Genomic DNA, 18,720 nt, shown 5'->3' with positions numbered 1-18,720 from the left:
AAGTTCTTTAAGTTCGTGGAAATGGGCAGACAATGAATGTACATTCAGATGAGCTATATGGAGACCTTTAGGGAAAGAGGAAACTTAGCTAGGAGCAGGTCTCTAGTTGAGTGAGAAGGAAGGGGGGTAATTCCAGAAGGGGTCAGTGGACAGTTGTCACAAGGTCGTGTTCTGTTTGTGGAGAGTGGAGGGGTGAGTGAGGCCTTGAAAGGGATTGTGGCTGGGAAGGAATGTCCGGCACTGTCAGAGGAGAGTAACCCATTAGTTCTCGTTGCCACCTTATGAAAAATTAATAATTATGTTAATGAGATAATCTAACTAAAGTGAGCTAATCTAATTACCTTATGAAAAATTAATAATTATGTGAATGAAATAATCCAACGACAGTGAGCTAATCTAATTAAATTACACTAAGGTGGTATTTAAATAAAATGAAATATAATAAATAGAGATCAGAACAGTCAAGTGAATTGTCAGTTTAGTTGCTATCTCTATCCTCCGGTAAGTCACAATCTCCCGCAATGAGCACAGATGTAATTGGGATATTGTGTGGGAAACTTTCCGTTGCTTGTGAGAACTTCCTTTTCTTTCCTTCGTTGTCTCATGTCAGTCTCACTATGTCACCAACTTTCTGCAGAAGGGAGCGTACCATTACGTAACAATGCCCTTCAAGATGTGCGGTCCGCGACTGATGTCTTCCGGTTATTAATATCAATGTTGCACCTCATGATATTTTCTTTAATCAAATCTTTAAAGCCTTTCGTTGGAACTCCAGTACAGTGTTTAGCAGTGACAGCTCATTATAGCATTTCCGTGGTAAGGCAATTGTTAGGCATGCGGACTGCATGTCCCGTCTAGCGTAATTGCCATTGGACAATCGTAGCTTCAGTACTTCAGGACTTAGCCTCATCTAAGACACAGATATTTTTATGCCTGTCTTCATATGTTTTCCAACTATCCTCCTCAGACATTGCTTGTGATACTGTACTAGCCTTTTCAAATGTCTTCTGTAGGTTGTCCAACATTCCTACCTGTACAATTAGGCGGGAATTACAATTGAATTGTACACAAGAATTTTGGTTGCAGCATTGATATCATGGTTGTCGAAGCCTCTTGCTCTCAAGCTGCCAAAAGATGTACCTGCACAGTTATTCTGTTTTGAACTTCACAGCCCATAGTTCATAATTCTCAGAAGGTTTCCCTTTACACACCCCAATTATAGATGCACTCATTGTAGCAAATTGTGTGCTTCCCACATTGCGTACACAGCATTCTGCCTACATAAGAAAAGGTATTTACAACTTGAAGACCTTCTCCATTGATGTTGACATTGGGTCTTGCTTGTTTCTATTGCTCCCTCTTCCTGGTCTGGTCTTGTCACTGTGGTCATCCTGTTATGTATTCCTTTATATGTTCCAGTCTTTACAACTTTATTTGACACTTGTTTGTTCCTTTCTAGTGCTTCTTGAAAACCAAAAGTAACTAGCTTGAAACATGAGTTTTTTCTACAAGTTTAACACTTAAGACAGAATTTACAGCATTATTTAATTGTACATAACCTGTATCAAGGGACATTTTAGAGACTTTCTGGTATATTGACAGAGTTGTTGATATTACTGTTGTTTAGTTTAAGGATCAAGCTAACAAATTTTGCTGAAATAAAAATAGATATTTTTAACATGTTTTTTCCCTCATCCTGTATACTCATGCCGCATGGCTTGAGGTAGGCTTTCGTCGTGAACATCACAAATACTGTAGTTCGTTGGATATTTATTTGATTTTCATTTTGGAACAATGTAAAAAAAATCTACATCCACTACTCTACCTCTTCATCACTTCAGTCGATACAGCTCTCAGTTACCTGTGGATCATGCGTCACCATTCAACTCTATTCCGGGCAGTTTCATTCAGTTTGGTGATCATCATACCAGTATCTTCTTTGACATGATCTAATCAGTGCAGTCTTGTTCTTCTAGTTCCTCTTTTGCCAACCACTATTCTGAGCATGACAGCCGTCTCCAGGGAGGTACTTTTCATTGTGTGGCTGAAGTAAGATACAGGGTGATTAATTTAAAAGTTCAGAGCGGAGTACCGAGGATTAGGTGCGCTGGGAAGCAGAAACAGTGAGCGCAGTGCCTGCCATGACAAGTAGGCATAGTCGGCTCAAAGAAGCGGCATGATTACGCCTATAGAAACTAAGTCGCTGGTGTTGAGTTAACGTGTACTGATATGGATGCAGTTTTTCGTCGTGCAACACGTCAACAACCAGTGTTTGAGATACCTGGAACTGCCTTGCAATATCACGGGTACTTCGCCGATGTGATTGGTGAACGGCTTCAAGAATGTCGTCCTCTGTTTGTGGAGTACGTCTAGTCCTTGGACGACCTCTGTCCACTACTTGTGGACGAAGATTACCGGTTTCCCTCAGGCGTTGCTCAAGGCGACAAAAAACATTCTTATCGGGATGGCGCCTTTGAGGGTACCGTGCTGCATACTCACGAGCAACAGCAGAAGCTTGGTGATCAGATGTACCCAACACTAAAAGCATATCAACATATTCGCCATTTGTGTACTCCATCAGGAAGCCGCCCTACATGCACTTGACAAGACCAGTTATGGTTGTGCACTGCGTGGTTAGTAGACTCATGCATTCAGTTGAATGGATCACACTGTCATGTGTTTGACTATTGTCATGTGACAACAGGATGTCATGCTTATAAACGCTGTTACATGACAGGAACTAGGGACACACACACACAAGAGAGAAAAAACCCAACCTGGCGTAGATTTGAGCCGTAGCTCCATGGTGCATGTGGGTTTGATAACCCAGCCGTCTACTCAGTGAGCTGCGATGGTGGGTACGGTAGAGCGGAATGATGCACACTTCTCTATTACATTCTGATGCACAGCAGGATGTGATAGTGTTGCCAGCTTCTCGTTTTCGACTTGTTTTCCAACAGCACCAGATCCGATTTGGCTATAGAAACTTTTGTCTTGCAAATCTGGTCTATCGTGCAGAGTTGACAAAAAGTGTACAGGCTTTTTGTCAATCCATTTTACGGCTAGGATTTTGTTTGCTGAAGCGAAAGCAAGTTCACCCTTTTTCAGCTGTTTCTTTGAACTTAGGAGGCTCCAAGTGCAGCATTTTTTGTTCACCGGGAAGGATTATGAGGGAGGATCTCCCTACAATGATTTACTAGTTAGTGAGAGGATTGTTATTGACATGTGTAAGGATCTTTTGGGTGTCTGGAAAACTTCGTACATGGATAGCTGGTACAGTTCACCATCTTTGTACAAGATTCTCCTGGAACATAACACACATGCTATTGGCACGGTTAGGGCGAACTGGAAACATAAGCCTCAATAAGTTCAAAGAAACAGCTGAAGAAGGGTGAACTTGCTTTCGCTTCAGCAAACAAAATCCTAGCCGTAAAATGGATTGACAAAAAGCCTGTACACTTTTTGTCAACTCTGCACGATAGACCAGATTTTGTTACAGTCCAATCAAAACGAGTGAAGAAGAACCTAGCGGTCGATTATAGTGGTGGAATGGGTGGGGTCGACTCTCATGATCAGCGACTGGCGTCTTTCCCACTCATGAGAAAGTATGTGAAATTTAAAGATAAAAATTTCATAATGTTCCGTATTGAACTGTATCACAATTAAATTGAATTAAAGTGGTTCAACTATTCAATACAATTAAATAAGAAATGTAGTGTTACATTCTTATTTGATTAAAAGTAGTACCGTTTCGACCACCAATCTGGATCATCATCAACCAATTAAAAATACAAAGACAATGCATAGGAAAGCAAGAAATTAAAGGATAAGTCTTTCAAAAGCAATTGAAGAGGCAATATAAGATATTAAGGATTAGCACTGTGGGATTTTAAATCATAAAAACCAGAAAAGTTAAAGATCAGTCCCTTACATGAAGCACGACGCAAGCCCTTGAAGAGTAGCACAACACACGCATTGTCCAGCACTGTGCCTCAAAATTTTATGAGAAGAGGTGAGCAGTTCAGTCAGCCAGCCTGCATACACTGTCTGGCGCGAAGTCACAACACAATTTAATAAATATGAAGTCGCAAAAATGTGTAGAAGTCGAAGACAAGTCGTTTAATTGAAGTGAGATGCTAGCTCCTGAAGATCAGCGCAACATAGGCCTACTCAATGTCCGGCACTGTGCTTTTAAATGCCGATGAAACTCGGTGAATAGCTTAATGATCAAGGCTTTTAATGTTTCAGTCGCGAAAATATATATTATACAATTTAATATAATTTATGTATGTATCAATGTTAATAGGATCTTGTAGATTCTTAAAAGATGCGGAACAGTTGACGTAGAAAACAATTGTGAAGAGAAAAATGGTAAAAAGTGCAATATTGGAAACAAATGAAAAATGCATATGCATAGCATGTTATTTCTTGAAGATAGACATTCGGGTCGTACTTGAGGTAGCGTAAGGTATGAGTAAGGTAAAATTTGAATGTTGTAATGATCTGAACTGTAGGTGGTAATATAGTATACAGTTCAATTCAGGAAAATAGATTTTTTTTTTTTTTTTCCGAGAGGAGAGGTGAAGTATGTGAAAGGCTATAAAAAGATGTACTTCTACCTCCTTGATATGGCATTATTGAATTCCTTTCTCATTTGGCAAATTCTCAGCCCAGCAATGAAGAATAAACACTTCACAGCATTCCGCATCAGCTTTGCAGAACAGTACTTAGAAGGTGCTCAAATACCCCAGTACCCCAGCAGAGACCGTCCCCATACTTGTACCACCCCATTGACACTTCAGTGTCAACATTCTGGGCACTTTCCATCCGAATTGTCCCCATAGAGAAGAAATTAGTGCCATCCACGCGATGCAAGGTGTGTTACGCGCAGGTTCTACGGAAGGAAACCTCTTTTCAATGCGTCAAATGCATGTATGCCCTCCATGTTGATACCTGTTTCTTGGTGTACCATACAAAAACTGATTTCCCCAAACCATAAAAACATGATAAATATTGAAAAAAAAATTATAGTGTGTGTCTTCAAAAGTCCTTATGTGATTAGTCAAATTTATGTTAAAGTGACTGAAAAATAAATGGTATGTAAGCGAATATTTCCTTTCACAAGCAGGCCAAAGGGTTAAGTCCTATCGTCACCAATTTTTATGTGAAAAAAAAATAGAAATCTACATTTTAGGAGGTAATACAGTACATAAGCCCACCAAATAGTACTACTGTGTCATTGACACTTTTGTCCTGTGACCACGTGAGGATGATAAGCTACTTGAGTTTCTTCAACATCTCAACAGCATCCAAGCAAAAATGTAGTCCTCGATGGAGAGAGAAGTCGAAGAATTCCCATTTATGAACATGCGTGTGAAGAGAGAAGGCCACCATCTAGCCCACACAGTGAACAGGAAGCATACATATACTGAGCGCTATCTCAATAAGGACTCCAACCATCGTTTGAACAGAAACAGGCGATGATGTGGTCGTTGTTTGCACGAGCCAGGAGATTGTGTTAGCCAGATCTGTAGCAGAACGAAGTGAAGCTTCTCTTCTCAGCTTTACAAGTTAATGGATGCAGCAAGACCGAGAACAAGAGGGCTGTTGAGTCTCCTCCACAATCTGGGAGAAATGCAAAGAGTCATGTGAGAGAAAGGCATTTCTTCTTTATATCCCAGTGATTACGGATAGAATTCACAAGGTTTTAAAACATCACAACATCATGATTGTCTTTAGCACTATGGAGTAAAACATCCCATTAGTTATGCTCAGGTAAGGACCCCTGGGACCCTCTCTCCATTGCTGGTGTGTACCCTATTTCCTCTTTGCGCAGGAAGATTTATATCCGTACCACCAGACGTAGCATTTTAACACCAGGTTGAAGAAACATGAACATCATTGTAGACTCATCCAACCCAAAAAAATCTGCAATGGCAGTCATACGCTCTTTCATTGATCATGAGGTGAAATTTGACAAAACCAAGGTTCTGGTTGCCACCAGTTTGTATCATTCTTGTCTCTACTGAAAAACATGGAAATAATGAAGGATAACTGTTTCAACATGAAAGAAGAGGGGCCTACAGATTACCAAAGTTTGGAGACTATTATTCACTGTCAGGCAACAGAAGTTTGAACCCGCTGGGACACTGTGAGGGCTTTAGTAAGAACAATACAAGAGAGAGAGAGCTGCAACATCATTACACTTAAAAATGTCTACACAGCCTAAAATCTTGATAAACCAGATCCAAGCTTGTAGATTGGTATCGGTCCTGAAAGCCTGTACCAGTATAAATCACAATAGTGTCTATAAACTGGAAGAAAGTTATTGTTCATACATAACAAGGGACAGAAATTATTTTAAGCAAAACACAAAAGTAGGAAAAGTGCTTTTTTGCTAGGAAGACAGGACTTTTCACAAAAAAGTCTTCTGTCAGGAAATTACTTGTTCCCCAGCCTTTGAATATATCCAAGTGTGCCCTTCGCTTCATAGCTGATGTTTATATGCCTCCTACTGTAAAGTTCTTTTGATCTTGCACATTCTCTATCATTTCCAGACTCTCCTCTTAAATGGGTAATCGGGTGAGTTGGCCGTGCGGTTAGGGTTGCGCAGCTGTGAGCTTGCATCCGGGAGATAGTGGGTTCGAACCCCAGTGTCGGCAGCCCTGAAGATGGTTTTCCATGGTTTCCCATTTTCACTCCAGGCAAATGTACCTTAATTAAGGCCACGGCCGCTTCCTTCCCATTCCTAGGACTTTCCTACCCCATTGTCAACATAAGACCTATCTGTGTCAGTGCAATGTAAAGCAAAAAGCAAAAAAAAAAAATTAAATTGGTAATCACTACCATCACCACCACAATTCCAGTCAATTAGACCAGAGATAATGATGTTGCAGGAATATCTTGGATGCTTCTCGTTGTTTCAAATATTTTAATTTTTTTTAAAAATTAACCTTGACAGCCATATGTAAAAATTACAGAAAATGAGCAAAAAGAAAGGAGATATGGCATAGAAGGACGAAGCAAGAGATGTACGTTGACATTTACAGACTTTTTTCAAGTAGTGGAAATAATTTTTTTTTAATTTCTCCAGAACTCAAGAGGAGCATATATTATCTCTCTCTCTCTCTCTCTCTCTCTCTCTCTCTCTCTCATCATTCCCTCAGTTCTTAGGAGCATGATCTCCGAGGAGGCTATTATTCAGTCTTCTCCATCTCTTGCAGTCCTTGGCAAGATGTGCTGCATCAGAGAGGTTCAGCCTGGTTGTATTCTTAATAATGTTCGACCATCCAGTGGAAACTCATACATGACCTGTCTTGCCGGGAACATTTCCAAGAATGATACATTTTTCTATGCTGTCATTCCCACGTTGCATAGTGTGTCCAAATAATTGTAAAACTCTTTGTTTACATATAGATAATAATTTGATTCTGAGCTTTAGCTGGCTAAGAATGGAATCATAGGTGCAAAACGTTCCCCAAGGTATGCGCAACATTCTTCGTCAGCACCACGTTTCAAAAGAAATTTTCTTCAGGTCTGTAGCACAGAGTCCACATCTCAGCCCCATAGGGGGAAATTGAAAATACCAGAAAGAATAACGAAAAAGAAATAAATTTGAATATGCTGTCTCTTGACTGCCCCCTTAAGAAATGAAGAGACCCAGCAAGTGTCCATGCGGTTAGGGTCGCACAGCTGTGAATGTGCATTCAGGAGATAGTGGGTTCGAACCCCACTGTTGGCAGCCCTGAAGATGGTTTTCCGTTGTTTCCCATTTTCACTGTACCTTAATTAAGGCCATGGCCGCCTCCTTCCCACTCCTAGCCCTTTCCTATCCCATCGTCACCATAAGACTTATCTGTGTCGATGCTACGTAAAGCAAATTGTAAAAAAAGCAAATGAAATTTTTTTTTAACTAAGAAGGAAAACAACAGACTGCCTGCTGTCAAACTTGGATTGGTGCTGTTCTCACATTTGCAACTTGTATACTTTAAAATATAACTGTAAATTATCTGCATGAATGGGCCCAACTGATTCGTCAGTCAGCGTAGAAGAAGCCTTTTACCGTAAAGGAAATGAACTGGGAAGTTTTTCTGGATTTCACAGTGCTTCTGAGAAGTACTTTGCATCTCGGAAAGGGAACAGTAATAGTTGTGTTCTAAATTGGAGAATGGTTGCATTTTGACAGAAGTAACATGGACATCCTTTTCAGGAGGAGTAAGTGTGTCAGGCTGAACCCACCTGCAGCTTACAGTGTGCTAGTTCTCATCTCTGAAGAAAAAAAAAAAAAAAAAAAAAAGGATTTCATGGATCTTCTCCAGTTCATCTTACCAGTTTTCTATAACTTCATCTAGAAGCCTCCCTCAGCGAATACGGTGCAAGATGTGCACCCTGATACCCTCGATGATGGCAACAATGAAGAACACTTGTGAAAAAACACTGATGATGAATAAAATGTACTCTTTTTTATGAGTATTTGATCAAACAATGGGATTTGAATTATGTGTGGGTTACATAAATAAGTCTATATTAATATTGGAGGTGGGTAGGAAAATTAAAGAAAAGAGACTGGGGAGGTTTAGTCATGTGGAACAAAGACCTGAAAATTGCATGGGAAACGGAGTGCAGGCGCTGAAAGTGCCAGGCAGGTAGATAGGCACACCCAAGCTAAGATAGACAAATAGAATAGCTGAAGATCTGAGAGAAAGAGGCTAGACAAAAGAAGAAGCCATAAACAGAGGAGTGGCGGAAAAGATGAAAATGTTGGCCCCACATAGAAGTTGTAAAAGGATTGGTTTAAAGAAGACATTTTATTCACATCCATAATACTGTATATGTTTGCATTGTAATCAAGAGTGTGGGTGTGTTAAGTGTGTTACATAATAATTTATGCAATACCACCTGTTGCTTGACTCCATTCCTACCCGAATATACATGGAATTTATTAGGACAAGTTCTTGAAGATATATACTTTAAATTACTCATCTTCCTTGATTCAGTTTTGGTTTTCTAATTAAACTTTAAAAAGTGACTTTTTCAAAACTGTGATAACACATTTTACACACATCCACAAATCGTGTTTCATTGGAAATGACCCCTTGGTCCAATGCTTAATTATTTTCAGATTTTGTTGATTACTAGGAACTTTCCTTTCACACTTCAGTTCTGACTTTTTCACTGTTGATAACACACACTTGTGTACACCACAAAGTTCTACAACAGACTAGGTATAAGATGACTAGAACAGATGCAGCGTTATGTCACGTCGCTTATAGTGGAGGGCAGAGTTTATGGAGTTGAAACTCAGTTCACAAGTATACAAAACCTCACATGGAAAGGAAAAGTTCTTCAGTTAACGTGTAAACTGATTAATCTGCACCTGGATATTAGAGAGTTGACTGTGTTGGGTTTAGCAGAAGATCTTAACATTATTGACTTGTGAAAGCAGCCTCTATTTTAATGAGTGATTAACTAGTTATCTAATTAGTTTTTAAGATCCCTTTTGGATGTATATTCATAGTTGTTGCTTGTAATTTATTCAGATATTTTCTGCTTGTGTTCATTGTTACATTATATGTGTGTGTATTGTTACAGATGCTATACAACTTATAAAGACCCAGCCCCGGGAGAACAAACTTGAGGATCGTACTTTTGTGTACAATTCCCTCTGCTGGAGACTACTCAACTCCTTAGCAGAGCAAGGACGTGTTGATGAAGTGAAGGAGATGTTCCAAGCCCTTACAGAGAATCAATTTATTGATGTTAATAATGTTTTGCTAGGACCTCTCATCAAGGTACATCTGGTCAAGTGAGTAACTCCCTTGTTTCCTTTTGTGAAAGTATTGATATATTGCAAACTATACAGATATTGCATCTTTCAGAGTCATTCTACTATTAAGACCCTGTTACATGATGTTGTCATATATCAGAAAATATACATTATTTTGAGTACTATATTTACCAGGTATACCGTACAAGTCCTTACTGCTCTGATGAGGGTGCTAAAGGGCAGCAGTTCCCAGGTGAAGGTCCTGGGCTATTTGTTATATTCTGAACGCTCTACTAAATATACTTATCCAGTACTTAACATTATTTTATTAGGATATCCATTTGTTGCACAGCATGGCATAACTATTCATTACAATGAAAGTTCCAATGAGAAGAACAGCTGTTCTCTCCACAGAGTATACATCTCTGTTGTTACTAGCGCACTCACTGTATTATTTTTTTTAAATACAGTACAGTCTCCCCCACTTAGAAATGTGTTATACACAGAATTTTAAATAAACACTTTGAAGCTGTGAACTTATCAGATAATATAGATGAATTAAAAAAGAGGGAGAACAGATAATCTATGGAATTTTGAAAAAGGTACTTCACTTCTCGGAGAGAACAGTCGAGCTGAGTTGGTTCACAAAACAAAATCACGGAACGGCACAGGCAGTCGAGTATCTCTTGATGATCTACGGACACGTACATTTGTTGGAACATCGGGATTCTGTCATGGTGTCACTGCCGTATTGGGAGCTGATGGATTTTCTACTGGAACAGCTGGATCTTGGCATGGTGATACTGTTAAATCAGAATTAACCGAGACATGGCAATCTGGAGCTCTAGGTACGTCATATGACTGGGCTGGTTCAAATGTAACTGATTTAGGTTGAATCAGTGTCCCACGCATTTGGTCAATATGGCGTTTCAGTGTTCTTCCTGATTCGTCCCAAATAACTAGGTAGTGTCGCTGACCATACTTCTTTACAACCTTTCCAAATTTCCAAGTGTACTTATTATTGCAGAAGAAGCGCACCTGGACTCTCTCCCCCACTTGAAACAATCGTCCTGGTTTGGCTACAGGTAATGAAGGTTGAGGTCGGATAGGGAAGAAAGCATCTAGGCGAATCCTCATTTTTCGGTTCAGGTATAGCTCTGCTGGTGACTTTCCTCATGCAAGGGGTGTAGCACGGTATCGAAACAGAATCTTTTGTATTTTCTCGTATATTGGGACATTATCATCTAAGGCTGAATGGAGACGATTCTTCAATATTTGAACATGTCGTTCTGCTAAGCCATTAATGGCTGGGTGACCAGGTGCAATGAATTTTTGAAAAATTCCATTTGTTGAACAAAAGGTGCTAAATTCATTGCTTTGAAAAAAGTCTGCATTATCTGAGACAATGCTTGCTGGAAATCCATGAGAAGCAACTATACGGTTTAGCAACACGATTGTGGAGGTACTTGTTGGTGTATCTCGTAAAATTTGCACTTCTGCCCATTTTGATTTGGCATTGACACAAATCAGAAAGTTGCAGTTCTCAAAAGGTCCTACATAATCAGTATGCACTCTTTCCCAGTTCTCTTTTGGTTCGTCCCATGGATGCACTGGTGATTTTGGTGGATTTGCTCTTGTCAGTGCACATGTTTGACATCCTTGTACTAGGCGTTCAATGTCTCGATCAATTCCAGGCCAATAGACGTAGTGATGGGCCAGCTGTTTCATCTTCATGATGCCCAAATGAGTTTCGTGAAGTTCATTTAAAACCTCATCTGTTAGTCTGGAAGGGATAACAACTCTATCTTGTCTAAACAGCACACCCTCATTCCGAGTATATTCTGAAACATCTGTTCATTCTGTAAATCAAAAACAAGTTTACTCAGTTCATGATCTTTTCGTGTTTCATCCTGGATGGTAAGAAATGTGATTCGTTTGCTTGAAATTTGAAAAATTAGGTGGGTAAATAACTGGTTAACGTCATCTCCAATGGAGATATCTGTCGAAGAATGGACTTACTGTAGGGAAGCCCGCGATGAACAGTCAACATTTCGGTTCTCTGCACCCTTCTTAAATTGAACTGTGTAATCGAATCCCGACAAGAACGAAGCAAATCATAGTAGACGAGCAGATGTCATCTGTGATAGAGCTTTGTTTTGCTGAAAAATATGAGTTAGCGGTTCATTGTCAGTCACTAGTGTGAAGTGCCTGCCAAAACATAGTCGTAAAAGTGGTTGACAGCAGACATAATTGCCAAAGCCTCCCTGTCTAGTTGGCTATAGTTCTGTTCTGATAGTCAGTGATCGTGATGCATATGCACTCGGCCTTTCTTCTCCGTCAATTAGATGGCTAAGGACAGCTGCAACACCTGTTCGACTTGCATCTGACATCAGAACTATTGGTAATTTTGGATCATAGGGCATTAAGACCCTGTCGCTACACAACTCTGATTTAACTTGAGGAATGCAGCTTCACATTCCGAAGTCCAAATGTAACGTTGGCCTTTGCAGAGCAGGTGCCGTAATGGATATTACATGGTGGAGAAATCTGGTATAAACCTGGAGTAGTATGTGATTAGTAGGGAGCGGATTTTTATGTAATTACATTTTTTTTTTGGCGTAAGTTTTAACACAAGTTACGAAGTTCATTATTCCTATTGTGCATCCCCAAGTGTAAAAACTGAATCTTATTTCACATAAAAACACATATTTTCACATTGTTTAAATGTAAATACATATTTTAAGAAAATCTATAATAAGCACATAAATCGCCGATATTTGTTGATCAATAAAATTTAAAATGCTTCTGTGATATAAAACAATACTCATATTTTCATTTTTCGATTACGGTATTGTTTTTAACAGTGTATTTAACATAATGTATCTGAATGTTTCGGCTAGTTATGGACTTCCCTCCATAAGTTCTAAAACTTGCTGGTCACCGGCTATGTCGTTACATTTAGACAGCGATTTGATTTGCTGCACAAGACGTTTCCTTGCATGATGTCATTCCAACTCTTTATGAGTCAGCCCTCTCGGATTTTGTTTATAGAATATCAGTGAAAGGCAATCACGGAGAGATAAGGTGACGTAATTCCGTTACGACATGGGAGACTCGGAAGAATATTGCCCCACCATTAGGTAGTGGAATTTCATCACTCCTAAGAGTAAGGTTAGCTGTTCGGGTCCATATATCATTCCCGTGGTCGTGTGATCAGTGTCCGCTGCTATTTTTTTATTGATACAGTGATTCACCGTAAATGCGTGTGTCGTAATCTGCAAAATAATGCCAAAAGAGAAGTCGAGTACAAGGTCGCGTCTTCAACAATATGTAGTGGAATTTAAAAGCATTTTCACTACCGATGGAATAGTATTATTTTGCCAACCGTGTGGCAAAACAGTACGTGCAGATCAACGTTCTCAGGTAATCCAGCATTTGTCTGGAAATAAGCATACTGCGGCTGCTTCGCGTGTGCGTTCGCGACAATTACTAATAGCTGAACCAGCTACTTCAAATGCAGGCCCATCTAAATATTCCCAGTATTATTTAGATGTGTGCAGAGCATTTGTTTGCACCGACATTCCTCTTGGTAAAATAAATAATCTGGGACTGAGAAATTTCCTAACAAAGTACATTAATTTTGAGCCTCCAGATGAATCCACATCAAGGAAAAACTATCTCCCAAAATGTTACGAAGAAACTTTACAGAGAATTCGGGCAGTATGTGATAGCGAAAAACTGTGAGTGAGCATTGACGAAACCACTGATTCAAGTGGCAGAAAAGTAGGAAATGTTGTAGTTGGTGTGTTGAAGAATGACAAAACTGCTTGCGAACATTCTTATTTGCTAGCGTGTAGAGAAATGCTTGCTGCAAACCATGTCACTGTAGCTAGGTTATTCAATGAAGCCATGCACTTACTTTGGCCAAAAGGTATAAAATACGACCATGTATTGCTTTTCCTTACTGACAGTGCAGCTTACATGAAAAAGGCAGCCGAAGGCCTTTCTGTGAGCTTTCCGAAAATGATACACGTAACTTGCGTTGTTCATGCTCTACACAGGTTATGTGAAACTGTGCGGGCTCAGTATCCTCAAGTGGATAAATTAGTGTCTAATGGCAAAAAAATCTTCGTAAAAGGACCCCACAAGAATCGATCTCTTTAAAGAGAAAAACCCGGATCTTGCGCTTCCTCCTCTGCCTATTGTTACACGATGGGGTACCTGGCTTAGCACTGTGGTACACTACGCAGACAATTTTGAAAGTTTTGCATCTGTTGTGAACGTGCTAGATAAAAACGACGCGTCGTCAATTGAGATTCTTCAAGAGATACTAAAAGACAGCTCTTTGAAAAATGATTTGGCGTTTATATCTGCCAATCTAAGCTTCTTGTGTAAAACTATAGACATACTTGAAAAATCCACTAACCTGTTGTCCGAAACAGTGAAGGAAGTGCGCGCTGTTGAAAATAAATTATATTCACTCCCGGCTTCGCAGGTACAGGGGCTGTTAAAGATCAAATATCAAAATTTGTTCAGGAAAAACAGAGGATTTCAAACAATGTGCCAAATTTCTAATGTATTAGAGGGTGCTCATGTTGGCGAAATTGATGGCGTTATTGTTGGTGACATTCCTCTCTTTAACTATGTTCGTCTGACTTCCTGTGATGTGGAGTGATCGTTTTCGCAGTATAAGGCGTTCTTTAGAGATAATCGGCATACGTTTGTGATGGACAATTTGGAGATGACCTTTGTTGTTCACTGCAATTCTGAGACTACTTCTAGCAACTAATATTCCAGCGTGTGATGGGTGAGTACGAACTGGTACTATTTTTTCAAAGATGATAGGTTGCTTTTGCCATATTTAAACAAATCATTACCTTTAAAAAATAACCATTCATAATATCTACTCTGGAATATCAAAAATTAATATACCATACAGCACGTTTCCATACACAGACATCATTTTGCCTTAAGGAGCACGTTTGGTAGCACCATATTCTAATACAAAACATTATACTTATTTACTTCTTGAGCGCGAGTAGTTACGTGATATTTAAAGGAAAATAATTTCAATTTTTTATCACATATTTTAAAGTTTTTCAGCACATAAAAAATTATTATTTTTCACATTTTTAGCACATAAAAATCCGCTCCCTAGTGATTAGTCTCAAAAATCTGCGTAGTTCATCAACGTTTGTAGGATGAGGCATGTCAGTAACAGCTCTAACTTTTTCTGGGGACTTACTAATGGTATTATGCTGGATAACATGTCCCAAATATTCAATTCTCTCTTCAAAGAAAGAACACTTAGCTCGGTTGATATGCAGATCAAAATCAGATAATATCTTCAGACATAACCGCAAATTGTGTGTGCACTCCTCCAGAGTTGATCCGTGTACAATTAAGTAGTCAAAATAGGCTTCTGTTTTTGGAAGTCCTCTGAGAATTTGTGAAATGAGTCGGTTAAATTTGGATGGCGCTGTTTTAATTCCGAAACTTAAACGATTCATTCTATATGTTCCATGATGTATGGATATAGTCTGGATTGTAGCACTTTCATAATAAACTGCCAAGTGTAGAAATGCTTTGAACAAGTCCAATTTACAAAAATATTTGGAATCACGTAGGCTGTTCGACGCATTATCAATTCGCCTTATGGGGTAATTTGCAGCAACAAGTTTCTCATTTACACCACATTTGTAATCAACACATAATCAAACTCCTCCATCTGGCTTGGGAATGACGACCAACTGTGACCCCCAATCACTTGATGATACAGGAGATATGACCCCAGCTGCTTCTAGTGAGTCCAGCTCTCTTTCAACTTGTTCATGAAGTGCATATGGAACATCTCGTTCTCGTGTAAATACTGGCTTTGCTCCTTCACGTAACTGTAACTTTACTTCAAATTTTGGAACACGTCCTGTTACCGCTACTACAGTGGTTACACAAAACAAAGCACTAAACACAATAAAGGGGGAAAGTAAGAGCAACTACACAATATCAGAAACCACTACACAGTCAGTGAAACATCAGCTGGACTACACGGGTCTCCGCCGACAACATACGTAAAACAGTAGGGCCAACTAGTGGATAAAAAACCAGGAAGGTGGAAGGAGCTAGGACTTTACCGAGGGCATGGACATGGCTTAGTTTGCAGACTCCGAAATGATCAAATGTGATCCTTAAGTTTAAAAAGATTATTTACAAATACATTCCGAACAAAATCCGTCAACTTGCAACTTACGAACTATATTCTCTGTGATACACATACTTAGAGGTTCTTTGATAATACCAAATACAAGTTCAAAATTTCAAACCAACTATACATCTAGTTACCAAATCCAGTTGTACAATGCAATTTACAGTGAAGTAAACGTACTCTCCAAAAACTCTAGCATACATCAAGTGACACTGAACTACCAGAGGCAAACCCCAAGGTAAATATATTAAACTACAATCTACATATTTAGTGAAACAAGAAATGAGAATGCCTCGAAAACAAACAGGCAAGCCCAGCTGAAAAGCTAAGGTGTCATAAATAATTAATTTGGCGAATCTAGGTTAGGCTAGGGCAGACTCCTATACGAAATAGCAACCGAACATTACGGAAATTTTACCCGGAATGGAATGTAAGAGTGCTTACCCGAAGGTGGGGCATCCCGGAAGCGAGGCGTCGCACACAACGTAAAACTTCAGACAGACAAACGCAGACTAAGGCAGACCAGGCCAAGACAAGACATGACAAGACCGAATGATCACGAACGCTGCCTCGCTCTCGATATATAGGTAAACCCTGGCCTTGGAGTAGCCAATCAGAATGCATGAGACCGCCTAGCCCTCCTAGGTTCACCAATCACAATTCTTACCACAGTCGCGAACTTTAAATAACATTCTCGAATACACACGTTCACGAATCTTCCATTTCCAGAATAGTTAGAATATTCCTTCTAGAACACACAACCAACAAAATACAACACACCCTGCTCAAAAATTCATGTAACATTTCTGGATACTTCCATTAAGTACAGAAATGAAATCTACTATTTACAAATACCATATGTTACAAATATTACACGGTACAGGTTAGGTCGTTACAAATTAAACATATTACCACACTTTACAAATAAAGTCTTCAATAAACATTTACCTCTTCCACTACATTGTTCACCTGTGACATCTTCCTCCCCCCGAAAGTCGAGCCACGCTCGACCATTAACATAGTTTCACTGGGGAGAAAGCGATAAAATGTTCTCACACAGTACAGGTAGTAAAGAAACATTACTCTAACACACACAATTTCTTGAAGTAGACTTTCTGATAACAAACAAAACAAACTGTCAGCACACCACAGGTCCTTTTAGTAGCCAAGATTTTACGATTCACCAATAATTTTCAAAAATAATAAAGGTGTCCATAGATCCACCTATTCAATAAATATCACAAAATCTACATGGATAGTCACATTACACTTCAAAATGCCTTCTGACCCTTTCATAGTTGTTTAGACAATTTGTACTCTGTCCACCAAAGGATGTACATTCTTTCTTTCTGCCAAATCTTAGTCATCCAGAAACTTCTCACTTTGTTGCTAAACAGCGTTCAAAGCCTCCTATTAGGCGAGTTATGGACTAAGTATTTTGCACCACTTTTCCACACCAGTCACAGTACAGCTAGGCCACAGGTTCTCACTGATGATGCGGCTGCTGACACTGCCGTTTGCCGCCAGCCTCCATTCAACTTCAGTCCGACCTAGGTAGCTATGTAATTGTAGTTCAGTGGTATCTTGCACCAGATAAGCAGCAGGGTGAGACACCATCCAGTCAGACTGTTACCATTAGGACGTTCGTCACAGGAACGTGGTGCTGGATGGTAGCGCCCAAGGCGCAGAGTGTGCCTCCCAACTTGGTACTTCAGGTTGCCGTCAAGAGAAGCTGGTCACTGCAGCCACTGTAACATAAACAAACTGCAGCAGACAGGGGAATACTTGAGGTAAAGTATGATGCTGGGCTCAAAGACCTTGCGTAGAGTCACCCAATGGGTGGCTTAATGAGTACGCAGTAGGGACTCTCCCTCGCTCACCAGGGATATTAGGACACTAGTCCTGGGGTAAGCACTGCTATCTATAATTCATTTGACAGGATTGTGGTGGGGGTGAAAGGAACCTATAGGAGTTTGCCCTAAACCTGAAAGTAAGGGGAATAAATTCCAAGGAGTGACCCTAACTAAAACCTACCTAACTTATAATACTAAATCTATTACACTAGGGAATACCTAAAGTATTCACCTACACAATTACTTACAACTAACTTACAATAAAACTTATTATCTTATAACTGAAACGTTATAAACACCTTACAATAAACTTATCATTATCTTATAGCTAAACACCAATAGCTTACAACTAAATCTACGTGGTCACCAACAATGGTATTTACCCTTCCTTACCAGACTTAAGGTACCTTGATCTGGGAGAGGTGGACTCTGCTGATCCTTTTCCTTTCGGGATCGCTCACCAATAATGTCAGCGGGGTGAGGAACTTTAAGATGGTGCAGGGACCTTGAAATCTGGGGGCCAACTTACTGATAACATGGTCCGCAGCACTACTGACGGGGTGTGTTTTAATAAACACCTGGTCACCCACAGACAGATCGTGCGGTCTTCGCCCGTGGTTGTAATTACACTGGACCTTAGCGTAATAAACCTTCAAGTTCTTTCGTGCACGGTGCCAATTAGCTCGGATCTTTTCTGGGCTGGCATCGTCGGACAGAAGATCATTAATTGACCATAGGTTAGATAGAGGGGTTTGTTTGTGGCTTTCATGGACAGCAGTGTTAAATGCAAATGACAACCAATTTAATGAGGAATCCCACTTGGAGTTGTCTGAGGAGTGATAAGCGATGAGGGCAGTTCGCACGTTACGATTCACTCTCTCAGCATAATTTGGCTTCGG

At 39.8% G+C, this 18,720-nt stretch overlaps 1 protein-coding gene across 1 annotated transcript in view; it reads left to right on the top strand.

The window, feature by feature from the left end:
- bsf (bicoid stability factor) overlaps nucleotides 1–18,720 on the top strand; it is a 351,343-nt gene that overhangs the window by 217,986 nt on the left and 114,637 nt on the right. Inside the window, exon 13 of the mRNA XM_067153608.2 lies at nucleotides 9,592–9,805. Coding sequence (XP_067009709.2) covers nucleotides 9,592–9,805 — 214 coding nt within the window. The remainder of the gene's footprint in view (nucleotides 1–9,591; nucleotides 9,806–18,720) is intronic.

This window comes from Anabrus simplex, chromosome 9, assembly GCF_040414725.1.
Source record: "Anabrus simplex isolate iqAnaSimp1 chromosome 9, ASM4041472v1, whole genome shotgun sequence".
NCBI classification, from domain to species: domain Eukaryota; kingdom Metazoa; phylum Arthropoda; class Insecta; order Orthoptera; family Tettigoniidae; genus Anabrus; species Anabrus simplex.
The sequence above is the reverse complement of the archived record's forward strand: the minus strand, read 5'-3'. Positions and strand labels throughout refer to the sequence as shown.